Raw genomic sequence first — 26,852 nt, forward strand, 5'->3', positions numbered from 1 at the left:
TAATTTACATAAAAAAGTAATTTACATAAACAGTCTGCTACAATGGCGTAGGCCTGCAATTTGCATGAACAGTCCTGCATTTCAGTGACCATCATTGAACAGTGCACCTCAGCAAGTATAAAACTATAACAAAAGGAGATTCTGTTTTGAGGATCAGAATGGGATTACTGGTTCCTCACAAGAGTTCTTCATCATGAAGTCTCAGGGAATTTTACCTTGCCACTTTCACTATTAGATTGCTAATTAGGGATAAACTTATAGGGACAGAAATTGATCATTTATAACCTTTTTATTTTTGTAAAGCTGCTTTTTAACATTGTTAAAAGTGCTGTACAAAATACAACTTGAATTATTTTTTCTGCCAACCAATAAACAAATTTTAACACATTTTCCCAATTCCATAATTCAATCTAATAATATGTATAACATTAATAGAACATGCATGTTGTTTAGTTTTAGGGACCTTTACGTTTTCCCAATTTCCTCTTCATGCCTTTATTTTAACATCCTTCGCGGTTCTATCCCAAATAACACTTACTAGGAAGCAAAGTGTACCAAAAAATGGGGTTTTAGTCCCCTATGTAGTGCTTATGTATTTGAAAAGCCGCGATTTGGAAAGTATCCCAGAAGACACCAGGGCTGCTGAGGACTTCCTGTTGGCAACCGGCGACTGTGTTCGGTTTCTAGGCAGATTTTTTTCTTTTTGGAGAAGGCAGGATTTATTGTGTATGGCCGTATTTTATAAAATGACTGTATTTATATGTAAATGAATGATTTCATAAAATAATTGGATAAAACAATAACAAATACTACATATATTTTTTTATGTCTAAACTACTTTTCAGTAGTTAGATAAAGAAAACCGCGTTGCCTCGCGACAGCTGGCTTTGTCAACAAGCTAACGGTTTAGCAAGTCAACTACAGGATCTGCTTAGGCGTTGTTTTTAGTGTATAACAATACTAATAATTATTATAATAATAATGAGTGAGCAGCTTAAGTTTATCGTGGAACAGCTGAACCGAGAGCCGTTCAGGAAGAACTATAATCTGATCACGTTTGACTCTCTGGAGCCCGCACAGCTTCTGCAGGTTCTCAGTGATGTTCTGGTTGAAATCGACTCGAAGGTGAGAAAAGCATCAGATGTAAATCTTCTGCCTGATTATTAATTATTTATTCAACACTACAAGCCTTTCATTCATAACTGATTACACATAGATATATACTACGCCTATTATTTGAATGGAGGAAGATAGATGGCTAGAGTAAGTCTGTTCTGGAGCTGAGATCCAAAACAACCATTTTTCCTTTTCCCAATTTCCTTTTTCTCCTATAAAGCTCATATGGTATACCGTATACACTGATTAGGGATAACATCATGACCACTGAGTGATTAACACTGATTATCTTCTCAAAGTTGATGTTAGAAGCAGGAAAAATTCGTGAGCGTAAGGATTTGAGTTTGACAAGAGTCAAATTGTGACGTCTAGACGACTGGGTCAGAGCATCTCCAAAACTGCAGCTCTGGTGGGATGTTTTCGGTCTGCAGTGGTCAGTAGCTATCAAAAGTGCTCCAAAGAAGGAACAGTGGTGAACCAGCGACAGGGTCATGGACGACCAAGACTCACTGATGCACATGAGGAATGAAGGCTGTACGTGTGATCTGATCTAACAGACGAGCTCCTGTAGCTCAAACTGCTGAAGAAGTTAATGCTGTTGATGCTCGACGGGTCAGAACTGTTTTGTCAGCAAGGGGGGACCAACGCAATATTAGGCAGATAGTCATAATGCGGTCTCTAAACGGGTGGCCATAAAATAATGCCTTGTTTTGTGTATGTGTGTGTGTGTGTGTGTGTGTGTGTGTGTGTATATGTATATATATATATATATATATATATATATATATATATATATATATATATATATATATATATATATATATATATATATATATATATATATATATATATAATATATATATAATTAGGGCTGTCAAATGATTAAAATATTTAATTGTGATTATTCTACATGGACAAATATGAATACTTTATGCAAATGTATGTTTATTATTAGTGAAACCAAACTCAACATAAAGCATGAAGACAAAATATGCTTGTAATTTAAAGTAATTATGGACACCAAATGAACTTTTGCTATGTTTCCACACGGACGGTTTTAATTGCCGGATGTGCGCATCATGGCGGAATTTGGTGCTTGATTAAGGCTTGGCGCATCGGTAAAACAAATGTTTAGTGAATAAAATAAATTTTTCAAGCGAGGCTTGTCCTGAGAGTCACTTAGAATATAGATTATCATCTTCCTGAAGAGACAAAACAGAAAAACTGGTTTTATTTAATATTGTTTATATCGAGAAACATTATTCTGAAAATGTTGCACAATTTGTAGACCCAGTCTTTTACATTTTCACTTCTGAGGGACTCTCTGAGAGACACTATTTATACCCAATCATGTTACTGACCTGTTGTCAATTAGCTCTTGTAACTGAATTTACTCTTGTGGAGAGGTGGAGGTACACGCTGGAGAGAAGGGGAATGAAAGTCAGTAGGAGTAAGACAGAGTACATGTGTGTCAATGAGAGGGAGGGCAGTGGAGTGATGCGGTTGCAGGGAGAAGAGGTTGGAAAAGGTGGAGGAGTTCAGGTACCTGGGGTCAACAGTGCAAAGTAATGGAGAGTGTGTTAGAGAAGTGAAGAAAAGAGTGCAGGCAGGGTGGAGAAGAGTGACAGGAGTGATTTGTGATAGAAGAGTATCTGTGAGAGTGAAAGGGAAAGTTTATAGGACTGTGGTGAGACCTGCGATGTTGTATGGTTTAGAGACAGTGGCATTGAGTAAAAGACAGGAGGTGGAGCTGGAGGTAGCAGAGCTGAAGATGTTGAGGTTTTCGTTGGGAGTGACGACGATGGACAGAATTAGAAATGAGTTCATTAGAGGGACATGGCATGTAGGACGTTTTGGAGACAAGGTGAGGGAGGAGAGATTGAGATGGTTTGGACATGTGCAGAGGAGGGACATGGGGTATATTGGTAGGAGAATGCTGAGGATGGAGCCACTAGGAAGGAGGAAAAGAGGTGGAGGTTTATAGATTTGGTGAGGAAAGACATGCAGGTGGTTGGTGTGAAAGAGTCAGATATAGAGGACAGGGGGGTATGAAGACGGATAATCCGCTGTGGCGACCCATAATAGGAGAAGCCGAAAGAAGAAGAAGAAGAACTGAATTTACTCTTGTAAAAATCCCTGGAACCCTTTGCTACATTTTATTTTAATAGCACAGAAATATAATTAGCTCTGCATTTTATTTGTTTCATTTCAATTTACAGCATTTGGCAGCCACTCATCTATTGTGACTTACAGTTATCTCATTTCTAAAGTATTTTAGGTATTTAGAGTATTTTAGGGTTAAGGGCTTTGCTCTGCGGCTCAGCAGTGGAATTCACAACCTTTTGATTAGAAGCTCAACATTTTAACCACAGAGCTACACTTCCACAGTACTGTGTTGTTCCTGCTTGTTCTCTCCCATTTATTTATTTTCTTCTTTTTCAGCAAGCGCTTGATATCCGGGAAGAAATGCCCGAGCACACGGTCAAAAGAATGTTCGCATTGTTGGGGATGCTGAAATACAAACCCCCTGGCGGCTTCTCTGATGTGTAAGTTATAAAAAATAAAACAGAATGGATGTTAAGTTGCTAAACATTTATCAGTTTTACCGAACAGCTGAATCGTCTGATTTGATTGGTCACATAATGTAGTTAATTTATACGTTTATTCCTTATCAATGCGCTCACTGTAATTTTATAGTTTTCTGACAAGGGGAACGGTTTTTCTGTTTCTTGACAAGCTGCATTTTTATCTTTAAATGTGAAATAAGGTGACAAAATAGAGAGGCTTTTGAGGAACTTACTATTTATATGTCTGTCAGTTAAGAGATAGCAGTAACATATTTGCATAGATCCACATTTTAACAGTAAATGGATAATAAGTATAATGGTTGGTTGGTTGTTTAAAAAGAAATAGTTTGTTAGCATTGAGAGATTGTTGTGTTCTAAGGGGAAGAAAACTCTTTTGGGACATGCTGTTATATAATGATTAAAAAGGTGTTTGCATCACACCATCTCATGATCACTAATTACCTGTACAGTATATGCAGCTATTTGCTCCTCTGTTATATACCCAACTGCATTTTAATACTGATGACAATAAAGATCTGTCTGTTTATCTATCCACATAAGATTTGTATGTACGTTTTAAACATCCCATTCCACATTTAGTCATAATTTTTTTTTTCATTTAAATAATTTCCACTCTTTTGGAAAAATGTTCCACTAAATATTGTAGTGTGGTTATGGAGATTTTTGCTCATTCAGCCACAAGGGCGTTAGTAAAGTAAGGTTCTGATGCGTGAGGTGCAGTCAGTGCTCTAATTCCTCCCGAAGGTGTTCAGTAGAGTTTAGGTCAGCAGGCCACCGAAGATCTTTGTAAACCATAAACAATTGTGTGCTTTCAACTTTGGTAAAAGTGTAGAGAAGAACCACTATGTGTTAACAATGCCAACATCCTAATTAAAGTGTAAATGCTAATTTAGACATTTTACTTCTTTTTTCTGTATGCCTGAGCCTAAGTTTTCCCATCATCTCTGGTTCCAGGAACGTTTTTCGGCAGGGCCTGGTGACCGGCAGTAAGCCAGTGGTGCACCCCATCCTGCACTGGCTGCTGCAGAAAGTTCCTGAGCTGAAGAAGAGGGCCTATCTGGCTCGCTTCCTCATCAAGCTGGACGTGCCCTCCGAGTTCCTGGCCGATGAGGTCATCGCTGAGGTCTACCACCAGGTATGTGCGCAAGCAGCTTGTATGCAAATTATCAGCATTAGTTGAGATACAGTTTAAACATGATTCTGGGCAGCTCTTAAAGCAGTATTTATTTTATTAGAATTTTTTTTTACTGTCTAAATGAATTGTTTATTACACGTTTTTGTGGCATTTTATACATTGTGATTTCTCTGTGATCTATTATCCTTATAGTATGAAGAGTTGGTTGAAGGATTCAAGAATTACCATAAAGAGTGTGAACAACTGAGGAACTTTGGATTTTCTGCAGCTGAGATTCGACGTGTAACAGAGTCATTCACTTTTTTCCCCCTCACTTTTCTTGTGATTTGCAGTGTCAAAGTTTAGAAAACACTTGGTCTTTTAATATTTTGAGACACATGCATGTTCTATACAAATGAGGTAGAAGGTTAAAACTTACAAGACTTGAACAGTGAATGAATCTAAGAAAGTTTTTTGGACAGATGAGTCCAAATTTGACAATTCTGGCTCTAACAGAAGAACTTCTATAAGACAAGATATTAGCAGACTGTCTCATTCTCTCATCTCTCATCCCCACAGTGCACATGGAGGTGGAAGTTTAGTGGTTTGAGCTTGTTTTGGAGCAGGGAATGTTGGAGACTTTTTACTGAACCAAAAATTCTGTCTGGAATGTGACTAATTTCAACTTCACCATACAACAAGTCAATGGCCTGAAGCATACGTCCAAGTGCTGTAACAGTTATATAGAGAGCAAAAACTAGGTTGTCTATTATCTATTATGGAAGGCCTTCCCAGTCACCGCACCTAAACCCTGTTGAACTGCTCTGTATGAACTGGATCACAAGGTTAGGAAAAAATATACTTTGGCACATATTACAAGAGGCGTGGCAAAGTATTTAAGCTGAATATTTGCCAAGAGTGTGTAAAGCTATTCTTCATGCTAAGGGAGGATTTTTAATGGACAAAAAAAAAAAAATTAACATCTGTACATTTATATATTTTTTTTTCTTCATAAAATTTACCTAATTTTTTTATATAAATAAAGGGAACATGCATGTGTCTCTCAAAAGCTATAAACAACAACGTGTTTAAGACACTAAGGCACTGTACATTTTTGCATGTTTGTAAAAAAAAAAAAAATATATATATATATATATATATATATATATATACATTCAAACTGCTTATACAATATAACAATTTTGCTTAAACAGGATTTTTTTGGAGAATGAACATAAACATTTCTTTTCTGGATATAAGGTATCAAAATAACATACTATAGTGGCATAAAACTTAGACGAAATAAAACAATGTGACAAACTTTTTTATACAAAATTACTTTTACTTATACTCAGCTATTTGCATAAGGTCTGCATTTCTGGTAATCTATTTATACTGAACTTTTGACACTCGTACAAAAAATTACAAAAATACAGGTCATTTCCCATTGTTGATTCTGAAGCCTTTAAATGAATCCATATATTTGAAAATATTTCAACATTTATTATAGTTGTTATTATAGTTATAGTTTCTCGAAACAGTGATGGAATTTGTTACTGCAGGATATTGCGGCTATGGAGGAAGAGAAGGACCAGCTGATTAAACGAGTGGAGCGTCTGAGAAAAAGGGTAAGAAAGCCTTTGGGTTTAGACTTGTCTCATATGAGACACCTTGGCATTTTAATTCTTCGTATATTTAAGTTTTAGACAATTGTGTTCAACCTTAAAGGGTGTCTATTACTTCATTTTTCCACAAGGTGGAGTCTGTGTCTAACCATCAGCGCATGTTGGAGGTGGCCAGGCAGCTTCGAGTGGAAAAGGAGAGAGAGGAATCTCTGGCTCATCAGAAACAAGAGCAAAAGAACCAGGTACCTGTGGTCTTTCTTTTGTTGAATTGCTCAGTCCGTACACTAAACAATGCTGAGTGTTGCGATTGATGTGGAGCTTTATGTAGAAAGTGAGACATATTTCTATTAGACATATAGATGGAAATCTGCACCTTTACAAGATATGAAGTTGTAGCATGTTTGCATTTCAGCTCTTTCAGGCTGAACAAAGGAGGCAGAGGTGTCAGATCCAACTAAAAGACTTGCGACAGGCAGCAGCAGATGCCAAGCCTGAGAGTGAGTAGACAATGGAAAAACTCCATGTGTCCAAGGCAGAGGTCAAACAAACGCCATCTCAGCTGGCATCCCATAAAACAGCCTCTGTTTAACCATGTAAAGTCTTCATATGATGTCTTTTATAGGCATCACACACATTCCAGCATGTGACAAAACTATGAAAGTGTAATTTTCCACCTCGGATTACATTTACTTGCATTTCTTTTTCCAGGAGCATTTTTTCCCCCCTAAAATTAGCATGAGTGTGATTTTGCAAATGAACTGTCTGCACTGCATATATAGTGTGTCATGTGGGAGTGTGTTGTGAGAGCGTAGTGCCAAAAGGCTTCTCTGTTGCAGGCCTGGTGAAGAGACTGGAGGAGGAGATTAAGTTCAACTCCTACATGGCATCAGACAAGCTGCCCAAGGAGCTGGAGCGCATCCGGAGCAAAGTGCACTACCTGCAAAAGGTGGCATCTGAGCCGGCCATGGGCCACGCCGAGCTGGATGAGCTGGAGGAGAAGGTCACATTGCAGTCTATGTTTTTAACCTAAAATTTTGACCTCAAATGTCAGCACGATCAGTCAGTATGATCAGTCAGCACAAGTCTGCTTTATAAAAATAATGGACTTGAATCGCCTTCAGTTCAACACTACATGAATAATGAATAACACACTTGGTTCAGACTGTTTCAATGTGTTAATGCATTTAAAATCTGGTTGAATATGACTTTTCATTGACTAGAAAAAATGGACAAGCTTCAGCAATACCTGGTATGAGTTTGTTTTTTAGGACTGATAAAGATAATGTAGTGTTTATATTATTTGTTATAAATATCCGTTATTCTATTGCATATCTATACCACAGCTTTGTTGAATTTCTAAAGCAGATCAGTCAGAAGGTGTTTTTAAAAGGTTGTTCTTTCTTTAACATTAGGGATCTGTCAGTTCAAATTACGTTTTCTTATTTGTTAGATTTTGTTCGCCTTGTATCTTCAGTCCATAATTACACAATTACAAATATCAATATCATTACATAATTACAAATATCAAGCATGGATTTTTTAATGGACTTTTTAAAATGGATTTTTGGATTCTCCTGCAGATTAAAGAGCTAAACCAGATAAACCAGGAAATAGAGAAGAAGATGTCCAGGACTGACCCCATGGATGATAATCTCACTCTGTACAGACAGCAGGTAGAGTTTTTTTTGCTTGTACCTTACTTAGAGCTGTGTCAATAGGAAATAATACATTATATGTGGAAATCTTTTTACTTAAAGCATGTATAATGGACATCTAAGGGCACATCTACTCCCAGTTTACTTGGAAAACCATGCTAATGTTGAGTTGGACCCTTCTTTATAGAGTCCCCATGGAAACATGTATTTGACCAACTGATCCTCGTTGACATGAATGCATCACATAATGGCTGCAGCTTTGTCAGCTGTGCATTCTGTGAATATTTCTACCACACACCAAAGGTGCTCTATTAGGTTCGGGTCTAGAGACTGGTGACGCCACTGATGTACATTTAAATTATTACCATGCTCATGGATTCAAATTTAATACAACCTGTGTTTTGTGCAATGGCAAATGATTGTGCTGGAAGTGGCATTTATGAGATCGCTATTAAATTGTGATGCAACAGAATTTAATTAGGCTCCATCACCACTAGCCATTGATTCATGCAGTCGATGCCAAATTTATACTGCACCATTTTAAGAAATTAACATAAATCAGAATAGAAATCAGTGTGTTTTTACTTTTATTACTTTTGATTTTTAAGTACAACGAGAAAATGTGGACTTCTGCTGTTATGTAGCTCATTCACCCAAAGAGCCATGGGCAAATATTGACACCAGCTGCTGGCACATAATTGGGTGATTGGATTATTGAACAATTGCATGAATAACAAGATGGTAAAGATCATAATTAAGTGTCTGCAAGTGTAAAAGTGAGTGTCATTTTAGTTACTATACTGGGAAACGTGTTATTTCTTGGTATTTTCTGTACTATCAATGTTAGATAGAATTAGAAGATGAGAGAATTAGGTTGAAACATATTTGGCTAGAATATTTTCTCAAAATATATTTCAGATTTACAAGTTGCATCCCTCCTTTTCCGCATTTATTAAGACACAGCTTTGAACTTGAAAGAATTATGGATTTCTCTCATCTGCATTTGTTTTATGGTGATATAGCCAGATGTTTAACATTTGCATAATGTTTGTGTCATGTTTTGATTGAACTTTTCTTTAATTACGGTAATATAGTACAGCATAAGTGATTGGCTTTTCGAAAGACACTTCATGGTGACACATCAATGGAAACTCTTAAAAATATAATGTTTCTTAGGCCTCTATCATAGCGCGTAAGAAGGAGGCGAAGGCGGAGGAGTTGCAGGAGTCGAGGGAGGAGATGAACTCCATCACAAGAGAACTGAATGCTAAGAGTCAGGCTGTGGGACAGGGAGGACTCGAGATCATCCGTTCAGATGAGGTATATCACAGTTACACACTAAAATTACACTGAAACATTCATTACAGCAACTTACAGGACTGACATACGCATACAAGATAACCTGGAAAAAATAAAATAATACAAATAATTAAAAATAAAATTAAAAAAAAAAAAAAAAATATATATATATATATATATATATATATATATATATATATATATATATATATATATATATATATATACACAGTACAGTATATATATACACAGTACAGACCAAAAGTTTGGACACACCTTCTCATTCAAAGAGTTTTCTTTATTTTCATGACTATGAAAATTGTAGATTCACACTGAAGGCATCAAAACTATGAATTAACACATGTGCAATTATATAACAAAAAAGTGTGAAACAACTGAAAAATGTCATATTCTTGGTTCTTCAAAGTAGCCACCTTTTGCTTTGATTACTGCTTTGCACACTCTTGGCATTCTCTTGACGAGCTTCAAGAGGTAGTCACCTGAAATGGTCTTCCAACAGTCTTGAAGGAGTTCCCCGAGAGATGCTTGGCATTTGTTGGCCCTTTTGCCTTCACTCTGCGGTCCAGCTCACCCCTAAACCATCTCGATTGGGTTCAGGTCCGGTGACTGTGGAGGCCAGGTCATCTGGCACAGCACCCCATCACTCTCCTTCTTGGTCAAATAGCCCTTGATGCCTTCAGTGTGACTCTACAATTTTCATAGTCATGAAAATAACGAGAACTCTGAATGAGAAGGTGTGTCCAAACTTTTGGTCTGTACTGTATATATATATATATATATATATATATATATATATATATATATATATATATATATATATATAAATTTGCATTAACGTGTTAATTTTGGCAGCCCTTATACTTATATTATAGATATATATTTTGATTTTTTTTAGACATTCTCTTTAAAAATTTTGTTGCTTATTCAGTTAAACAGACATTTATCTGCATTTCATGTTTTAATGTTACAAGCTTTCTGTTGCTACTCCATTTATTATCTATTCCATTTATTCTTTCAGGAATATTTTCCTCAAAATACTTAGTACTAAACGTTTAAAGTATTTAATGTGATATTAGTATTAAAATTAAATGAAATTTTTTGGGGGGAATTAGTAGGTTACAGGTTAAGGCTCTGGGTTGCTGATCAGAAGTTTGGGGGTTCAAGCCCGAATAACACCAAGCTATCACTCTTGGGCGCTTGAGCAAGGCCCTTATCGTCTGTGCTCCAGGGTTGCTATATAATGGCTGACCCTGCGCTCTGACCCAAGCTTCCTAACATCACTGTGAAATGCGATGAAAGAATTTCACTGTGCTGTGATGTATATGTGACCGGTAAATGCATCTACTCTATTTAAATGTTTGTAATTTGTGACTTGCTGTAGTAATGTTACAGATTATGCAGTGTTCTACCGTGTTGGGTTTTTTTTCCCCTTACATTTTCTTAAATTTTAAATTTAACCCTCTTTAATACAGTAATTACTAATACAGCTTTATACCCAAGGTTTGTGTCCCTGATAAGGAATCTGCACAATATCGTAAATAGCATTGTGGTGTCAATGTTCCTGTCTCTGCTCTTTGTCTGTATCCTCTCACGTTGTTGGTCTGTCTGTCCTGTCTGTCTCTGTGGCTGGTAAATTCCAGCTTGCCCTTATGCAGTGAGATGGGAGGCAGAGGAGATAGAGAGGCTAAAATAGCCCCAACTGTGTCTTTCCACTTGCTTCAGGCCTATCATCTCTGTTTGATAATGTTCCCTTCTGCATGTGGCTCTTCCAACCGTGAACGGCTGCAACAGTACAGCAGTAGTGGATAATGAAACAAGATAGTGAAAAAGAAACTAGGAGGTGCACTAGTTAGGAAGGAACCAGGGAAGTAGAAAAACTGCTAGTCAAAAAGTCAAAAAAAGAAATGTTTGTTTTTTTGAGTTATAGAATTTCACAGTTTATTCTTATTAACAAAAAACAATAGAAATATAAGCGCACAGTGGACTGCAAAGTATTACTCATGTCAATGAAAGTAACTTAGAAATAGTGTATGTCAATGTGTGTGTGTGTGTGTGTGTGTGTGTGTGTGTGTGTGTGTGTGAGCGTGTGTGTGTGTGTGAGCGTGTTCTTGTGCATGTGTGGAGGATGTTTAAGACAGGACTCTGGGATGGATTATGCCCTTGTATGGTCACACAATGGTGCTGCACTGATTTAAAAATGGAGAGAGAGGGGTACAAGGGGTTCAGCGCTGTTGTAATGAAAGCGGCATTTAATAGATCCATGGAAATAGAGCAAGCGTTTCAAACAGCAGCTGGTCCATGTCCTGAAACCAGCGTCTGCTCTGCATTCTCCGGTCTGCCTCTCTTTTTGTTGTCTTTTTTTTTTTTTACTCACATATTAGTAATACTTTAAGAGAAGATAAGGAGTTCTGCTTTACTTTAAATTATAGGATTGAGTTTTTAGGTAAAAATGTTTTGAAATGAAAAGGAAGCTCTGTAGAACAGTAAACACATGACCTTTGTGAATTAAATATTAAATCTTACATTTGTTTTTTTACCTTAAAGCATAGCAGATAACTAAGTCTAGCATAACAGATGAGAGTTCATCCTATCCTCAGAAGATTGATTTTCGATAAAAAAATGTCGTAGCTATCCGTGTCAGTCACAGTGACACTTTGAGCTAATGTATCGCTCTTTGAGCTAATGCATGTGGAAAAAGGCAGATAGAGCTTTCTTCCTGGGGGTGGTATGCTATCCTGTGCCACAGCATGAGCAGCTCTTAAAAAAAACAGTGTCATATGATAGAGGAGAGCTGGGGGGTTGGTGGGAATTGGCAGATAAACAAAAATATGAGGGGAAAAATTGACTTGTTTTTTAATAGATTTTTTATGAAATGCAGCACATTTTTGCATGAACAGAGGTGACCTGGACATACAAGGATGAACAGAAGTAACCTGGACATAGCAGCAGGCTATTCCCAGTTTTAAACCCAATAGGATCAACATATGCGGAAATATATTTTGGGTAACGGAAATATTTTTAAACTGCAGCAAAACTCCTGCGTCCCCCAACCACACCCCCTACAAGCCGTTCTTTTTTACCGTCTCTCTCTTGCTATTTTTGAACAGCACCTAGTGATTTGTTTTAGCAGGACATCAGGGAAATATCTAGTCTATCCTTCTTGTAACTATTTACCTAGTAAATGCTGATGCACATCTGTGCCAGTCAAGATCATTCATCAACTTTCTCCCAAAAGTTAATCTTCAAAAAGCTTTAGCAAAGCAATGCTTCACATACTTTCCATCGTATTCAGAGATTGATTAAACCAGATGTTTAACCAGATGCTAAAATATATAGCACGGAAATGTTTGACTGGCAGTGTACCATTCTGATCATATCTTTAACACTAATCCTCGTGAACTTTGTGAACAGCATTTCATTACTAATTAAGTTACAACATTGACTTGTATCATTTGTTTCTTCTTTATTTTCTGCATCAGGCCTAAAAAGTAAAATCTATGCCACCATATAACTTTTCTTTATGTAGTTCTTGCAAATGCAACACTCAATGATTTATTTGCCACCCCAATGCCTCTGCATTTTTTTTTTTCCCATTTCATTGTGACGCTTTCCAACGCATGTGCTGACCAATTTAGACCCTGTCACTTGATGGCCATTTGTGACAAGAGAAAACAAGGGACACACTACAATGCACAATTGTTGCCTATAATCCCCCCAACCTTGTCTGCCCTTGACATCTCGAAATACACAAAGGGTAAACTCTGACACACAAGCTCCGCATTCCCTGAGCGACACGCGACACACTGTGATTTCTGAGGCTGCTTTCTACATTTATAACTGCTGGCTGTAGTGACAACAGGGCGGTCCAAGTAATGTCCTAGGGTTAGGAACTGCCAGATGATGAAGGTGCATTGCCCTCCTGGCAACGTGCCTGCAGGCTCAAGTTACGTTTGTTACGGACCGAAGAGATGTCCCTAAGGGACACCCCTCTACTGCCAGCATCATAAAAAAAAAAAAAAACTCCTAACCCAGATCCAGCACCACAAATCTGAATTAATTTAGGCCATATTCTGAAATCGCACATTAAAAGATATTATTCTAAACCGATCAAAGAAAATGAATCGACTTTCACCAATTGGATGCAATAATTCAGTGCCAATGTTACACATTTATTTAATTACAAAATAGAGAATTCTACATTCAAGTCTCATCTTGATGACTGCTAGTCACTTCTGCATGGAAGATATAAGGAAGACCCTCAGACAGGACCTTGTGTGTATAAAGTGTAATGTTTATTCCTGTTGGAATGTTCCTCCTCGTTAACTATTGTTATAGCATATCACTTTTACATCGTCTGATATGATGTTTATTTGTCAATGATTTGTTTCTCCACATGCTTTCCAAACCCAAACTTGATTCCAACTGTCCCTCATGGTTTTTGATTTGTTGGTTGTTATCTCTGTGTTGTTCACAGTTTAAAAGATACGTTGCCAAGATGCGTGGCAAGAACATCGTGTATAAGAAGAGGCGTCAAGAGATGGCGGAGCTGAAGGCCGAGTTTGGTGTCGTACAGAGGACAGAGGAGATCCTTCGCCAGCGCCACACAGCTGCACAACAGCATCTGGTATTGAAATGGGCCTCCCCAGTGCTTTTTTTTCTTACATCTTTACATTATGCCACACTGGATAGTATTTTATACACATACTCATACACATGTATGTATCTTTTCTTTGTTCTTTGATCTATTTTTTTTGTTTTTGCCTATTGTTCCTTTCATCCTGCAGGCATCCATATGTTCATTATGCTACATTTATTTCTATTCAGAGTAGGTAAAATTTAAACTCGATTTAGAGCTGAAAAGCTAAAGGTTAAAGGAAATCTTTTGCATTTTTCCTCAGATATTGTTCCTGTGTTATAATGTGTAATAATGCAGAACCGTTTTGATCATTTTAAGGTACTTTCTTGTACTAAAAAAATAAGGGAAGTTCTATTTATTGGAAACTCTGTTACAATGGAAAAAGCAGGTATTTTGATAATCATGAAACTTGAATGACTGTTAATTTTTTTATGTTCACGTTAAAGCCTGGCAGAATGTTTCATTACATGGAAAAGTAATGACCACCGGCTTGTTGGGATACAGTCCAATGTAGAGTGCAATGACAAAAACTAGATAGTCAAAAGTATGAAAAGCATTTTGGAACATGGCTGTGGGAACTTCTGTTCATGCAGCCAAAAAGCATTACTGAGGTCAGAAACTGATTTTGGGTGATCAGGTGCACAATCAAAAGTATTTTTTACTGTACTTAAATAGATTTTTCTGGTATCAGTACTTTACTTTTTATTTTTCAGAAAACATTTTACTTTCACACATTTTTTTACCACAAATATTTCTATTTTCTACTTCCTACATTTTCAAACCAGGCTCATTACTTTAGTTTTAATCTATTTGGTTACATGATCTATATTTTTTCTTCACATTGCGTTTTCAACCCATTTTCTGTCATTGCGTGGCTTTTTCAATCTACCACTGGTGTGTCATTTCCTTGCTATCACGCACCACAGACGTATGCTAGCCTACAAAGCTAACATTATGCAAGTCAGAGGGCAACAACAAGTCTGGGGTTAATGTGAATGAGACAGAGGGAGTCAGCGATGTAAACATGACTGAGAACAGAGACATTGCTGATCATCTGATCATCATCTTTTCTCTGCTTGTCTTTTATATGGTGGTTGTTGAGCCTGGATACATTCATTACATACCAAAATTTGAAATGATTTTGTATTAGTATATTAATAAGATGCTAGGTCCAGCGTGACACTAAAACAGGTAGTAGTAGTAATGGCTGCGTTTTACTTATGCACATTATAGAGCCTATACTACTTTACTATGCTTGAACTTTTATCAGAGTCATTTAAAATTTGAACATAAGAACTTCTACTTGAGTGAAGGATGTGTGTACTTTCGCCATCTCTGGCACGATCAGTGTTTGGGTTCAGCCGAGACGTGTTCAGTGGGGTGGATGTCGGGGATCTGTTCAACCCAATTCCAGTTTTTCCACTCCACCCTTGGCCAAGGATATCTTTCTATCTCTCACTTTGTGCTCATGGGTATTGCTGGAAACAGGTTTGGGCCAGTTAATTCCAGTGAAGGGAAATCAAAATGCTCTACAGCATGAAAAAACATCCTAATGTGGTTTGTGGCAATGGTTTGGTAGGGAAAGGTCCAAATATGTGTATGATATTCAGGAGTCTGCATCCTTTCTGTTATACAGGGAGTGCAGAATTATTAGGCAAATGAGTATTTTGACCACATCATCCTTGTTATGCATGTTGTCTTACTCCAAGCTGTATAGGCTGGAAAGCCTACTACCAATTAAGCATATTAGGTGATGTGCATCTCTGTAATGAGAAGGGGTGTGGTCTAATGACATCAACACCCTATATCAGGTGTGCATAATTATTAGGCAACTTCCTTTCCTTTGGCAAAATGGGTCAAAAGAAGGACTTGACAGGCTCAGAAAAGTCAAAAATAGTGAGATATATTGCAGAGGGATGCAGCAGTCTTAAAATAGCCAAGCTTCTGAAGCGTGATCATCGAACAATCAAGCGTTTCATTCAAAATAGTCGATAGGGTCGCAAGAAGCGTGTGGAAAAACCAAGGCGCAAAATAACTGCCCGTGAACTGAGAAAAGTCAAGCGTGCAGCTGCCAAGATGCCACTTGCCACCAGTTTGGCCATATTTCAGAGCTGCAACATCACTGGGTGCCCAAAAGCACAAGGTGTGCAATACTCAGAGACATGGCCAAGGTAAGAAAGGCAGAAAGTCGACCACCACTGAACAAGACACACAAGCTGAAAGCGTCAAGACTGGGCCAAGAAATATCTCAAGACTGATTTTCTAAGGTTTTATGGACTGATGAAATGAGAGTGAGTCTTGATGGGCCAGATGGATGGGCCCGTGGCTGGATTGGTAAAGGGCAGAGAGCTCCAGTCCGACTCAGGCGCCAGCAAGGTGGAGGTGGAGTACTGGTTTGGGCTGGTATCATCAAAGATGAGCTTGTGGGGCCTTTTCGGGTTGAGGATGGAGTCAAGCTGAACTCCCAGTCCTACTGCCAGTTTCTGGAAGACACCTTCTTCAAGCAGTGGTACAGGAAGAAGTCTGCATCCTTCAAGAAAAACATGATTTTCATGCAGGACAATGCTCCATCACACCGTCCAAGTACTCCACAGCGTGGCTGGCAAGAAAGGGTATAAAGAAGAAAATCTAATGATATGGCCTCCTTGTTCACCTGATCTGAACCCCATTGAGAACCTGTGGTCCATCATCAAATGTGCGATTTACAAGGAGGAAAACAGTACACCTCTCTGAACAGTGTCTGGGAGGCTGTGGTTGCTGCTGCAATGTTGATGGTGAACAGATCAAAACACTGACAGAATCCATGGATGGCAGGCTTTTGAGTGTCCTTGCAAAGAAAGGTGGCTATATTGGTCACTGATTTGTTTTGTTTGGTTTTGAATGTCAGACATGTATATTTGTGAATGTTGAGATGTTATATTGGTTTCACTGGTAAAAATAAATAATTGAAATGGGTATGAATTTGTTTTTTGTTAAGTTGCCTAATAATTATGCACAGTAATAGTCACCTGCACACACAGATATCCCCCTAAAATAGCTAAAACTAAAAACTACTTCCAAAAATATTCAGCTTTGATATTAATGAGTTTTTTGTGTTCATTGAGAACATGGTTGTTGTTCAAATTAAATCCTCAAATAAAATTAATCCTCAAAAATACAACTTGCCTAATAATTCTGCACTCCCTGTATATTGTATCACTTATCAGCAATAAGACAAAATGTAGCTTGTAGAGTTACAGTAAATCTGTCCTAGTATAAGCGGTTAGTATAGAAAGTGTTCAATGAGACACAGCAGATCTGGGATTCCAACTTGTGGCCTCTGAATCAAAAATAATCCACTGTGCTAGAACTAAAATCCAATAATCTGCAGCACATACTTATTTTAGCTAGATTTTATTGAAACCCATATTCAGCACATTGTGATTCTTCCAAATGATTCAGTGGTTCTCCAATCTGATGCCTCTGTCCAACGTTCTGTCCCTGACCCTGTCCCACTCAAGCATTCATCCCCATTCAGATTTCAGTGTGTTCACATGAAGTTACAACACCTTCCTGGAAATTGCTTCACACCTTTGAACCCTCCCAGCCACGGACCAGCTGATAGCCCCTTTGACGCAGGAGGTCTGAGCCTGAGCTATTTGTGAGTGCAGCATTTGCTCTCTGGCTACGTGCGAGACTGTTCCTAGGCGAGTGAGAGAGTTTTGCGGTGGTTGTGTGAACCACCCCTTCGTACCCCCAACACACACACACACACACACACACATGACAGCTGTCCTTCTGTTTCTTCTTCTGTTTCTTTCTCTCGTTGTCTGTCCCTGAAAAGCCAACCATCAATACGACCAAGATGCACCTGATGCTTCACTTACTGTCATACACAGACCACCAACAATATGCACTAAAGTCATTAACTCACATGTACACACTGCACTGCTACAAAATCATAACACAGTGACACAGAATACATGTAAGCTGTGTTTGCTTAGTAGCCGCCAAGAGCTTCAGGTGGTATGTGAAGCAGCGGGTCGCCAGACTATATCTAGTCTCTAACGAGAAGGTGCGCTGACAGATATACTACATTTTAAAGTTCCCAAGAACTTCTGACCTAATTGAATCCACATAGTGTGGATGTGTATTACCATCAATATACATTCACCGGCCACTTTATTAGGTACACCTTACTGGTACCGGGTTGGACCCCCTTTTGCCTTCAGAACTGCCTAAATCCTTTGTGGCATAGATTCAACAAGGGACTGGAAACATTCCTCAGAGATTTTGGTCCATATTGACATGAAAGCATCACGCAGTTGCTGCAGATTGTCGGCTGCACATCCATGATGCGAATCTCCCGTTCCACCACATCCCAAAGGTGCTCTATTGGATTGAGATCTGGTGACTGTGGAGGCCATTTGAGTACTGTGAACTTATTGTCATGTTCAAGAAACCAGTCTGAGATGATTCTTGCTTTATGACATGGCGCGTTATCCTGCTGGAAGTAGCCATCAGAAGATGGGTACATTGTGGTCATAAAGGGATGGACATGGTCAGCAACAATACTCAAGTAGGCTGTGGCATTGACACGATGCTCAATTGGTACTAATGGGCCCAAAGTGTGCCCACACCATTACACCACCACCAACAGCCTGAACCGTTGATACAAGGCAGGATGGATCCATGCTTTCATGTTGTTGACGCCAAATTCTGACCCTACCATCCGAATGTCGCAGCAGAAATCGAGACTCATCAGACCAGGCAACGTTTTTTCAATCTTCTATTGTCTAATTTTGGTGAGCCTGTGCGGTGTAGCCTCAGTTTCCTGTTCGTAGCTGTCAGGAGTGGCACCCGGTGTGGTCTTCTGCTGCTATAGCCCATCCGCCTCAAGGTTCGACGTGTTGTGCGTTCAGAGATGCTCTTCTGCAGACCTCGGTTGTAGCGAGTGGTTATTTGAGTTACTGTTGTCTTTCTATCAGCTCGAACCAGTCTGGCCATTCTCCTCTGACCTGTCCGCATCAACAAGGCATTTGTGCCCACAGAACTGCCGCTTACTGGATATTTTCTCTTTTTCGGACCATTCTCTGTAAACCCTAGAGATGGTTGTGCATGAAAATCCCAGTAGATTAGCAGTTTCTGAAATACTCAGACCAGCCCGTCTGGCAGCAACAACCATGCCACGTTCAAAGTCACTTAAATCATCTTTCTTCCCCATTCTGACACTCGGTTTGAACTGCAGCAGATCGTCTTGACCATGTCTACATGCCTAAATGCATTGAGTTGCTGCCATGTGATTGGCTGATTAGAAATTTGCGTTAACGAGCAGTTGGACGGGTGTACCTAATAAAGTGGCCGGTGAGTGTACTGTCAGCATGTTTCCATGAGAAAAGAAACAGAAACTCTGTTTACTAGGGGTGTAAACAGAACACGTATTCGTACCGCAAAATTTCAGTACAGGGCTTTCTGTTCGGTGCACGTACAGACCCGTACCAAATGCAATCCTTTTTACATGCGGAACATAGTTCAAATCTGAGTTCCCTCCCATACATGTTAATTAGCACTTTGAGCGCATTTGTTTTTAGTACTATTACACTTTCAAACATACATAACAATGCCAGAAGTATAAAAAAAGAAACTGGAGTTAGTGCAGTGTCACACTGGGCACTTCCCAGTCATTGCTAATGTTAGCCATATGGATGCGTTTTACGTCCAGCTTCCTTTTTGAGCTATTACAAATGTAAACTACTAATAAATTCCATTTATTGAATTTTATTAAATCAATTTAAATTGTGGCCATTTTATTTTTATACTCAATATAATCAATATAATAAACACGTGTATGGCATTAAATCGATTATTATTTTGTCCATTAATAAATTGATTTTATTTTGAAATATTAAATTTTATTTATTCAAGCAGGCATTTTATTTAAAAATGTTTTAAAAATGTAAACAACAAGCAATTTTATGTTTCACATTTCTTCCCCTTAACGGTACTGAAATTAAACCTTGACTTAAAACTTAAACGTGACTTAAAATCTGAGGTACGTACCATATTTTGTGTACCGTTACACCCCTACTGTTTACTTATATGTGAATTATGCAACTTAGGTTTTCAATAAACATTGGTATGACATTTTCTCATGTCTGAAAGGATTTTTCCCAAATTTGGTCATCTTCCACTCACCATCCAACCTGTATTGATTTTATTCCTAACATCAAACATGCAACATACCCAAATATGCATGAATAAAATCCAGGCTCTTAGGTTAATATTTTAAACAGTATCTGTCAGTGTAGTGTGTGAGGGCTCTCACTGAAGAGGTGAGCACTGACTGTGTAGACATAACTCTTCACAGAATGCTTAACATACTTAGAGGCTTGTTGTGTTTCTAGGCTTTTAGCAGGCTTATACCTTTTTAGCATAGTGCATGAGCAATGATTATATCTGCAAATGAGACCCAAATGACTCCTCTCAAGGGACATTGGACCTAGATGCCAATATAACCATCAGTTTCTGTTTTTCAGCAATCTCTGGAGGCTCAGAGAGGGATTTCAGGGTTTAGCGAGACCCAGGAGGAGCTGGAGAGAGTCTCCACGATCAAAGGTGAATTGGACGAGCTGAAGGGACGCAGGTTGGACAACATGTCCGAAATGGTGAGCAGATTAAAAAATGGCATATGTAAGATTTAGATACTGCCTTTTTTCTTATACCCCTTTGGCGAATTGAACGTTTTGTCACATATGCTGTTTGTTGCATCAGTTTGTGTGGTGTTCCCTGCTTCATGTTTTTGTTCATTAATGAGCGCTCTGGGCTGCTGGGAAAAATGTTGCTTCCCTGATGAGATCTATAACTGCTCTGGTACTACCGCTTGTTTTAGGTTGCTACAGAAACTAGAAGAAAAGAACAGCTGTAATACAATAATTGAACAGACAGCACTAAAGACTCCAACTTGCACATAAGGACACGACACAGGTTAAAATGACATGTTACTAATCACATTTTGGACCTGAGTACATCATTGTTGCATTCTTTGTCATTGTTCAGGTACAAAAAAAAGATATTGTGAATCATTTTATAATGTTTTTATCCAAAAGTTGAATACAAACAAACATTTTATGAGCATGACAAAATTTTGTCCATAGCAACAACTGTATTATTATTTTTTTATTAAATAGCAGGAAAAAAGGAAGGCCAAGGAGGAGGTTTATGGATGTGGTGAGGGAAGACATGCAGGTGGTTGGGTTGAAATAGTCAGATGTAGCTGGGGGGTGGGGTGTGTATGGAGACAGATGATCCGCTGTGGCGACCCCTAATGGGAGACGCAGAAAGAAGAAGAAGAAGAAATAACAATGTCAGATTATTATTAAACTTTGATCATGTGTGGTCAACGCAGCTCCCTTCAAATAAGTTGTGTAAAACAATTTGACCATTGATATAACTGTTTAAATTACAACTAATAATTATCATCTGCTGTCATCGAAAATCTGTAAATCCGCATCCCAAGAAATATAATAAAAAACAAACTTAATCTAGCATGTAATTGTGGTCATTTGTATTGTTTCAGGTAAAGAAGATCAATTTGGCAATATCAGAGAAGAAGTCAGCTCTGTCTCCATTAATAAAGGAACTAAGGCCTCTTCGCCAGGATTGCCAGGTGGGGAACCAGCAGAAAATTACATGTGATCGAACAACGATCTCCTCCTGCTTCGGAAAACACAGTGTAAAATTAAACAGATACAATATGTAGGCGTTCCATTGAGCATCCAGCAAAGTTTAAAAGAACACAAGACTAGGCACATTTAGCTCTGATGGACCAAAGTCTGCTGCTGAGGCATTCGAAAAGTCTGTTACATCACCATAGCAACCGTAGCAATGCAGAAGAACTCAACAGGAACCGGAGATGCATTGCTTTTTTTCCCCCCGCTATTTTTTATATCGCAGATGCTTTTATAGAAAATGCGTTACAACTGAAAAGCATGATCGAATCATATCAAAGTATTTAACCAGTCTGAGATTTGACTCAACTGTTCATGTTTGATTAAACCTTTCAGCCCTGACAATTAAACCACCACTGATAACAGACATCGAGGAAACCTTTTACTTTGAATTTCATTTTTACCATACACCATTATTCAGTCATGTCTTTCCCAGATTACATAGGATCATTCTTAAAAAAAAAGCTGATCAGACCAAAGAACTACACTATATGGACAAAAGTATTGGGACAACTGACCTTAGCATGTGTGGTTCTTCTCAAAACTGTTACCACAAATCTGGAATCACACAATTGTACAGGACCTCTTTGGATGCAGTACGATACAATTTTGCGTTCACTTAAACTTGGAAACCTAAACCTGTTCCGGCATGGCAAAAAAAGCGAGCTCCATGAAGATATGGTTTACATGGTTTGTAAAGGAAGATCTAGAGTGGTCTGCCATTGAGCTCTGATCTCAACTCTGCTGAACACCATTAGGATGAATTGACTGCACCCCAGGCCTCCTCACTCTACATTAGTACCTGACTTTATTAACATCCTTGTGGCTGATGAACACAAATGTCCACACTCCAAAATCTAGTGGAACATCTTTCCAGAAGAGTGGAGGGAAATTAGCGCAAATTGGGACTAAATGTGGAATGCAATTCTCAAAAAGCATATACCATATCTATGACCAGGTGTCTGCAAACTTTTGGCAATATAGTTGTATATACATTATAGGTGAAGTCTTAGCATTCTACTGAGTGTACATGATTGACATCTTTGTAAAGCACTAAACAAATAATATAACCGGATTGTTTGAGAAGACGTGAGCAAATGAGCTGAATTATAGAATATAGTGAACAGATTTTTGGTTGATTTATTAATTATTTAGGCTTTGTTAATGCATTTGAGATTTCATTAGACTAACAGGAACACTGTAACAATACTGTAGGTCGATACTAACTAAATGTGCGTCAACATTTTTTTTCTGTCCAAGCAGGAGCTTTCCCAACAGTATGAAGAGAAAAAAACTCTGTATGACACTTGCGCTGCTGGTCTGGAAAGCAACCGATCCAAACTGGAGCAGGTAAAGTGGCCTTTTGTAGTGTCACGTACAGCCTTTGTTTATGCCAAAGAAGCAAGTCTTACGTAAATAGGAATTCTTAGTAATGTTTTTAAATATGCATATCTGATCTAGGAGGTCAGGACCCTGCGAGAGGAGACGTCACAGGGGGAAAACCGCTATCACCAAATCAACTGCATGAAAGAGGTAAGAGTCACCCTCCTACTAAAAAACAACCCTGCGCCTGATCATCAACTGTTCTCGTACTTCACTGGCCCTCTTCTCATCTATTCGCAGATCACTGAGATTCAAATACAGCGGGCTGCCGACGAGATGAAGATCTATGTGTCCTCTGACCTGCAGACACGGAAAAAGTCCATCAGGTATCCATTGTGCACATTCCCTCATTCATATGTAAATTCTCAGAACGTGGGTACGAACAAAGCAGCTCCGTCTGAGCTTATTTTAAGCAATCCATTCCCTGTATGCTGTCGCTTTTCTTAACATAGAAATGTGGGACAGTTTTCTGTGTCTCTCATTTTAGCGGTGCTTAGCGGTGCTCCACTAGTGTGTCCTATTCTTGGTTTTTTTCATTAGTTTAAGTTGGGGAGTCATTAGAGGACAATAAAGGTCTTTTCATATAGAAGTGTATTTTCTTTGAAGAAATCATTAACCCCTAATGTATCAGTCTGGCACCAAATGAGTCCTAGAATTAAATTCTGAAGTTATAGTATATCTCACAGCATCATACATATTAGATACCATTATTCTTAATGAACTCGATGGACAAAAAAAGATAGAATGCAAAATAAATGGAAAAAATTTTTAAACCTTTTAAAATATTATTACAATTAAATATTTCTGAACTTGGCCTTTTTTATATTTGAGTTTTGGAGTTTATTTCAGCCAAATGTTTATTTTGCAGAATGGGGAGAGTAGTGCTGGTTTGCATCACTCTGTAATAAAATGCATGATGAGCTATGAAGTGATAGCAGAAAGTTTCGAGACTAATTCTATTTACAAGAAAGTACTTCATTTATCTAAGTTCTCCACAATGGTGCCAAAATGGCGACCTTTGAGCTGGATTTTCATTTTCGGGAAAAGGGCCAAATCTGGCAAGTAGGGAGGGTGCAGAAGTGAGATCATGTGGATTGATCTCCGATGATCATAATGCACAAGTTGCCAAATGGTTTTAACTCGAATGGGGTTGAGCTTGTTAAAAGTTTTGCTCATCTCTTATCGTCTTCCAGTGATGTTCTGCTGCTCTTGAAGCGCACGGGCCACTCAAAACACCTTCAACGACTCGTTGGTCAAATGTATGTCATGTCAAATGTCTCTGTGGTAGATTTGCCCAGTTTCATACAGAATTTCACATTTTCTCTTTGTTCTAACTTGCTGTCCATGACGCAGACGTGGTCCAAATAGCACCAGTTGGCACAATTAGTCTCAAAACTTTGTGATACCACCAATCTTAATTTTCTTATATGTATACTAATTGACAATAACTTATTGGATATATTTGGATGCTCAAATATACTCTAATTCAGCACATCACCCACTCCACAAGTGTACAAAAAAACATAAAACAGGGGAGGTGGTAGCTTTTTGGTTATGGTACTGGACTTTAGCCCCAACAAGCTTCCACTCGAAAGCGCACCTGAGCAAGGCCCCTAACCCCATAGCTGCTCGGTTGTACAAATGAGATAATTGGAAGTCGCTCTGGATAAGGGTTAGGGTAAGTTACCATTATCTTGAATACAGCACATTACCACCTAATCTACAAATCAACCACAGCACACCATCACCTAAACCGCATCTTGAATACAACAGACCAATACCTAATCCAAACTTTCAATAGAGCAAACAATTACCCAGTCCACAACTTGAATACTGCACAAATACACAAATGTAAAAAAAAAAAACATTCCCAATCCAACATATTTTCCCCTCAATTGACACTTCAGATATTCCACTCCCTGATTGATACCTTGTTCATCTTTCCTCAAATCTGTTATAACCAAACTATAATGTACACGTTTAACTCCTTTTCTTTTCAGAGAGCAGTTCATGAAGAACATTGCTGAGCAGGAATCCTTGGGCAAGGTGAATCCTTTGGCTTCTTAAGTTGCTTATCAAAATCTGTAGCCTAGTATCCCTGTTCCTCAGCCTTGTGTGTTTACAGCAGGTGGATTGGTAGGTGACAGCAAGGGCTTGGCCTATTTCCGAGAAAGCATTTGGAGCATGCTGTCCTGTCACGCTACTTCATAGTTTAGTTACACCGAATCATGTGAATCATATGGCCGCGATAAACGACATTACTGCTTTACCATCCTCAAGAAGGACTTGCTGAAATGACACTTACATAAATCTTATGGCATATTTAGTTCTTTTTATATTTTATTTTAGTATTTATATAGTGGTGATCACAGGAAATTTGGGGGAGAATGTGGGACAAATAAAATGTGGGAGTACTGTTTATCAATAAAATAGGCTAAAAGGTTAATTCGAGGCATGCTCGCAATATCATTGTTCTCATCTGTGCACTACCAGAAACTTCGTGAGGAGCAGAAGCAGGTGAAGGAGAGCCACGGGCCCAACATGAAGCAGGTGCACATGTGGAAGGATCTGGAACAGCTGCTGGAGTGTAAGAAGCAATGTAACCTGCGAGCCCAGAGTCAGGCGTCCATCGGTCAGGTGATCCAGGAGAGTGGAGAGGACCGTCTGATCCTCTAGATGAGCCACACAGCCCGTCATTATATATGTTTATTGGCTCATGGAATGCTTTGATGAAACAATGTGTGTTCAGAGAATATAGAGAAATTTAATGACTGTGCTATTTTAAGTTTCTCTTCCTTTTTTTTTCCCCCCTCACCAGGACAATACTCTGTACATTTTTGGTCTTGCTTTCCAAAACGGAGTGAAATCTCCTTTTTTGGACATAATTAACTGGAGTTGGGAGATCTTTAGTGGCGATAACCAGTGGAGCACTCTGAATCTAAGAGAGAGAGAAAGAGAGAGAACACATGTTCATAGAAGTGTTCCATGGATAAGAGGTTTTGAAAATTCAACAAGTCCTGTCTCCATTTTGATGCGTCTTTAAGAATAGCCCTACAATCCATGTGTTGGAAGATAACAGCGAACAAAGTGTTACACTTTGAACACGCCTGCACACAGTTATTTTGGGAAACAGCAGTCATGACCTTGGTCAGAAGAGCTGTCCAATTTAGGAATTCGGCTGGTCCATCTTTTGTTGCCGTCACTGAGGGGCAGAGGTAATCAGCAGTGCAACATCTACAACGCCTCCCCTACCTGTTAGTGCACATTAATGAGTTTTTGATTTGGGACAGTTGTATAATTTAACAGGAAAAATTCAGCTGTTTGAATAATTTATCGAACGAGTTATGTTTTTTTCAATATACATTTTATAATTTTTTGTTGAAGATTTTGTAAAACTCTAACTATAAAAGCAGTATGTTTACGCAACATTAGACAATTTATCAAGCATTTAAGCATTGCAGTTTCTTTCTTTGGCCAGAAAGTGGCGAATAAAACGTGACTTACAGTATGTGGATTGTTTTCTTATAACAGAAATTTCTGGTGTGTTTTATTCCTTTTACACCACTGCAATTTGCCAACCAATTTGTGTGTTTAGTCTTGTGTGCATGAGATGAGTTGGTTCCTGTTATCACATTCTAGAAGACATAGTCTCTTCAACTCTTGTTTTCAGCTGAGAAACTGAAAAGTCCAAAGACTTTTACTCTGAAGA

General features: G+C 38.5%; 1 protein-coding gene across 1 annotated transcript; it reads left to right on the plus strand.

Moving 5' to 3' along the window:
* The first annotated feature begins 663 nt into the window (after nt 1-663).
* Nucleotides 664-26,651, plus strand: ift81 (intraflagellar transport 81 homolog). Its single transcript, XM_046871065.1, has 18 exons — nt 664-1,125; nt 3,559-3,662; nt 4,659-4,839; nt 5,032-5,121; nt 6,381-6,446; nt 6,575-6,685; nt 6,856-6,940; nt 7,280-7,443; nt 8,024-8,116; nt 9,275-9,418; nt 13,893-14,042; nt 20,570-20,698; nt 21,610-21,699; nt 23,024-23,110; nt 23,222-23,293; nt 23,384-23,469; nt 25,144-25,189; nt 25,637-26,651. The coding sequence occupies exons 1-18, from the start codon at nt 982-984 to the stop codon at nt 25,817-25,819; spliced, it is 2,025 nt and encodes a 674-aa protein (XP_046727021.1). The 5' UTR covers nt 664-981; the 3' UTR covers nt 25,820-26,651.
* Nucleotides 26,652-26,852: the final 201 nt, after the last annotated feature.

This window comes from Silurus meridionalis, chromosome 17, assembly GCF_014805685.1.
Source record: "Silurus meridionalis isolate SWU-2019-XX chromosome 17, ASM1480568v1, whole genome shotgun sequence".
Taxonomy (NCBI): Eukaryota; Metazoa; Chordata; class Actinopteri; order Siluriformes; family Siluridae; genus Silurus; species Silurus meridionalis.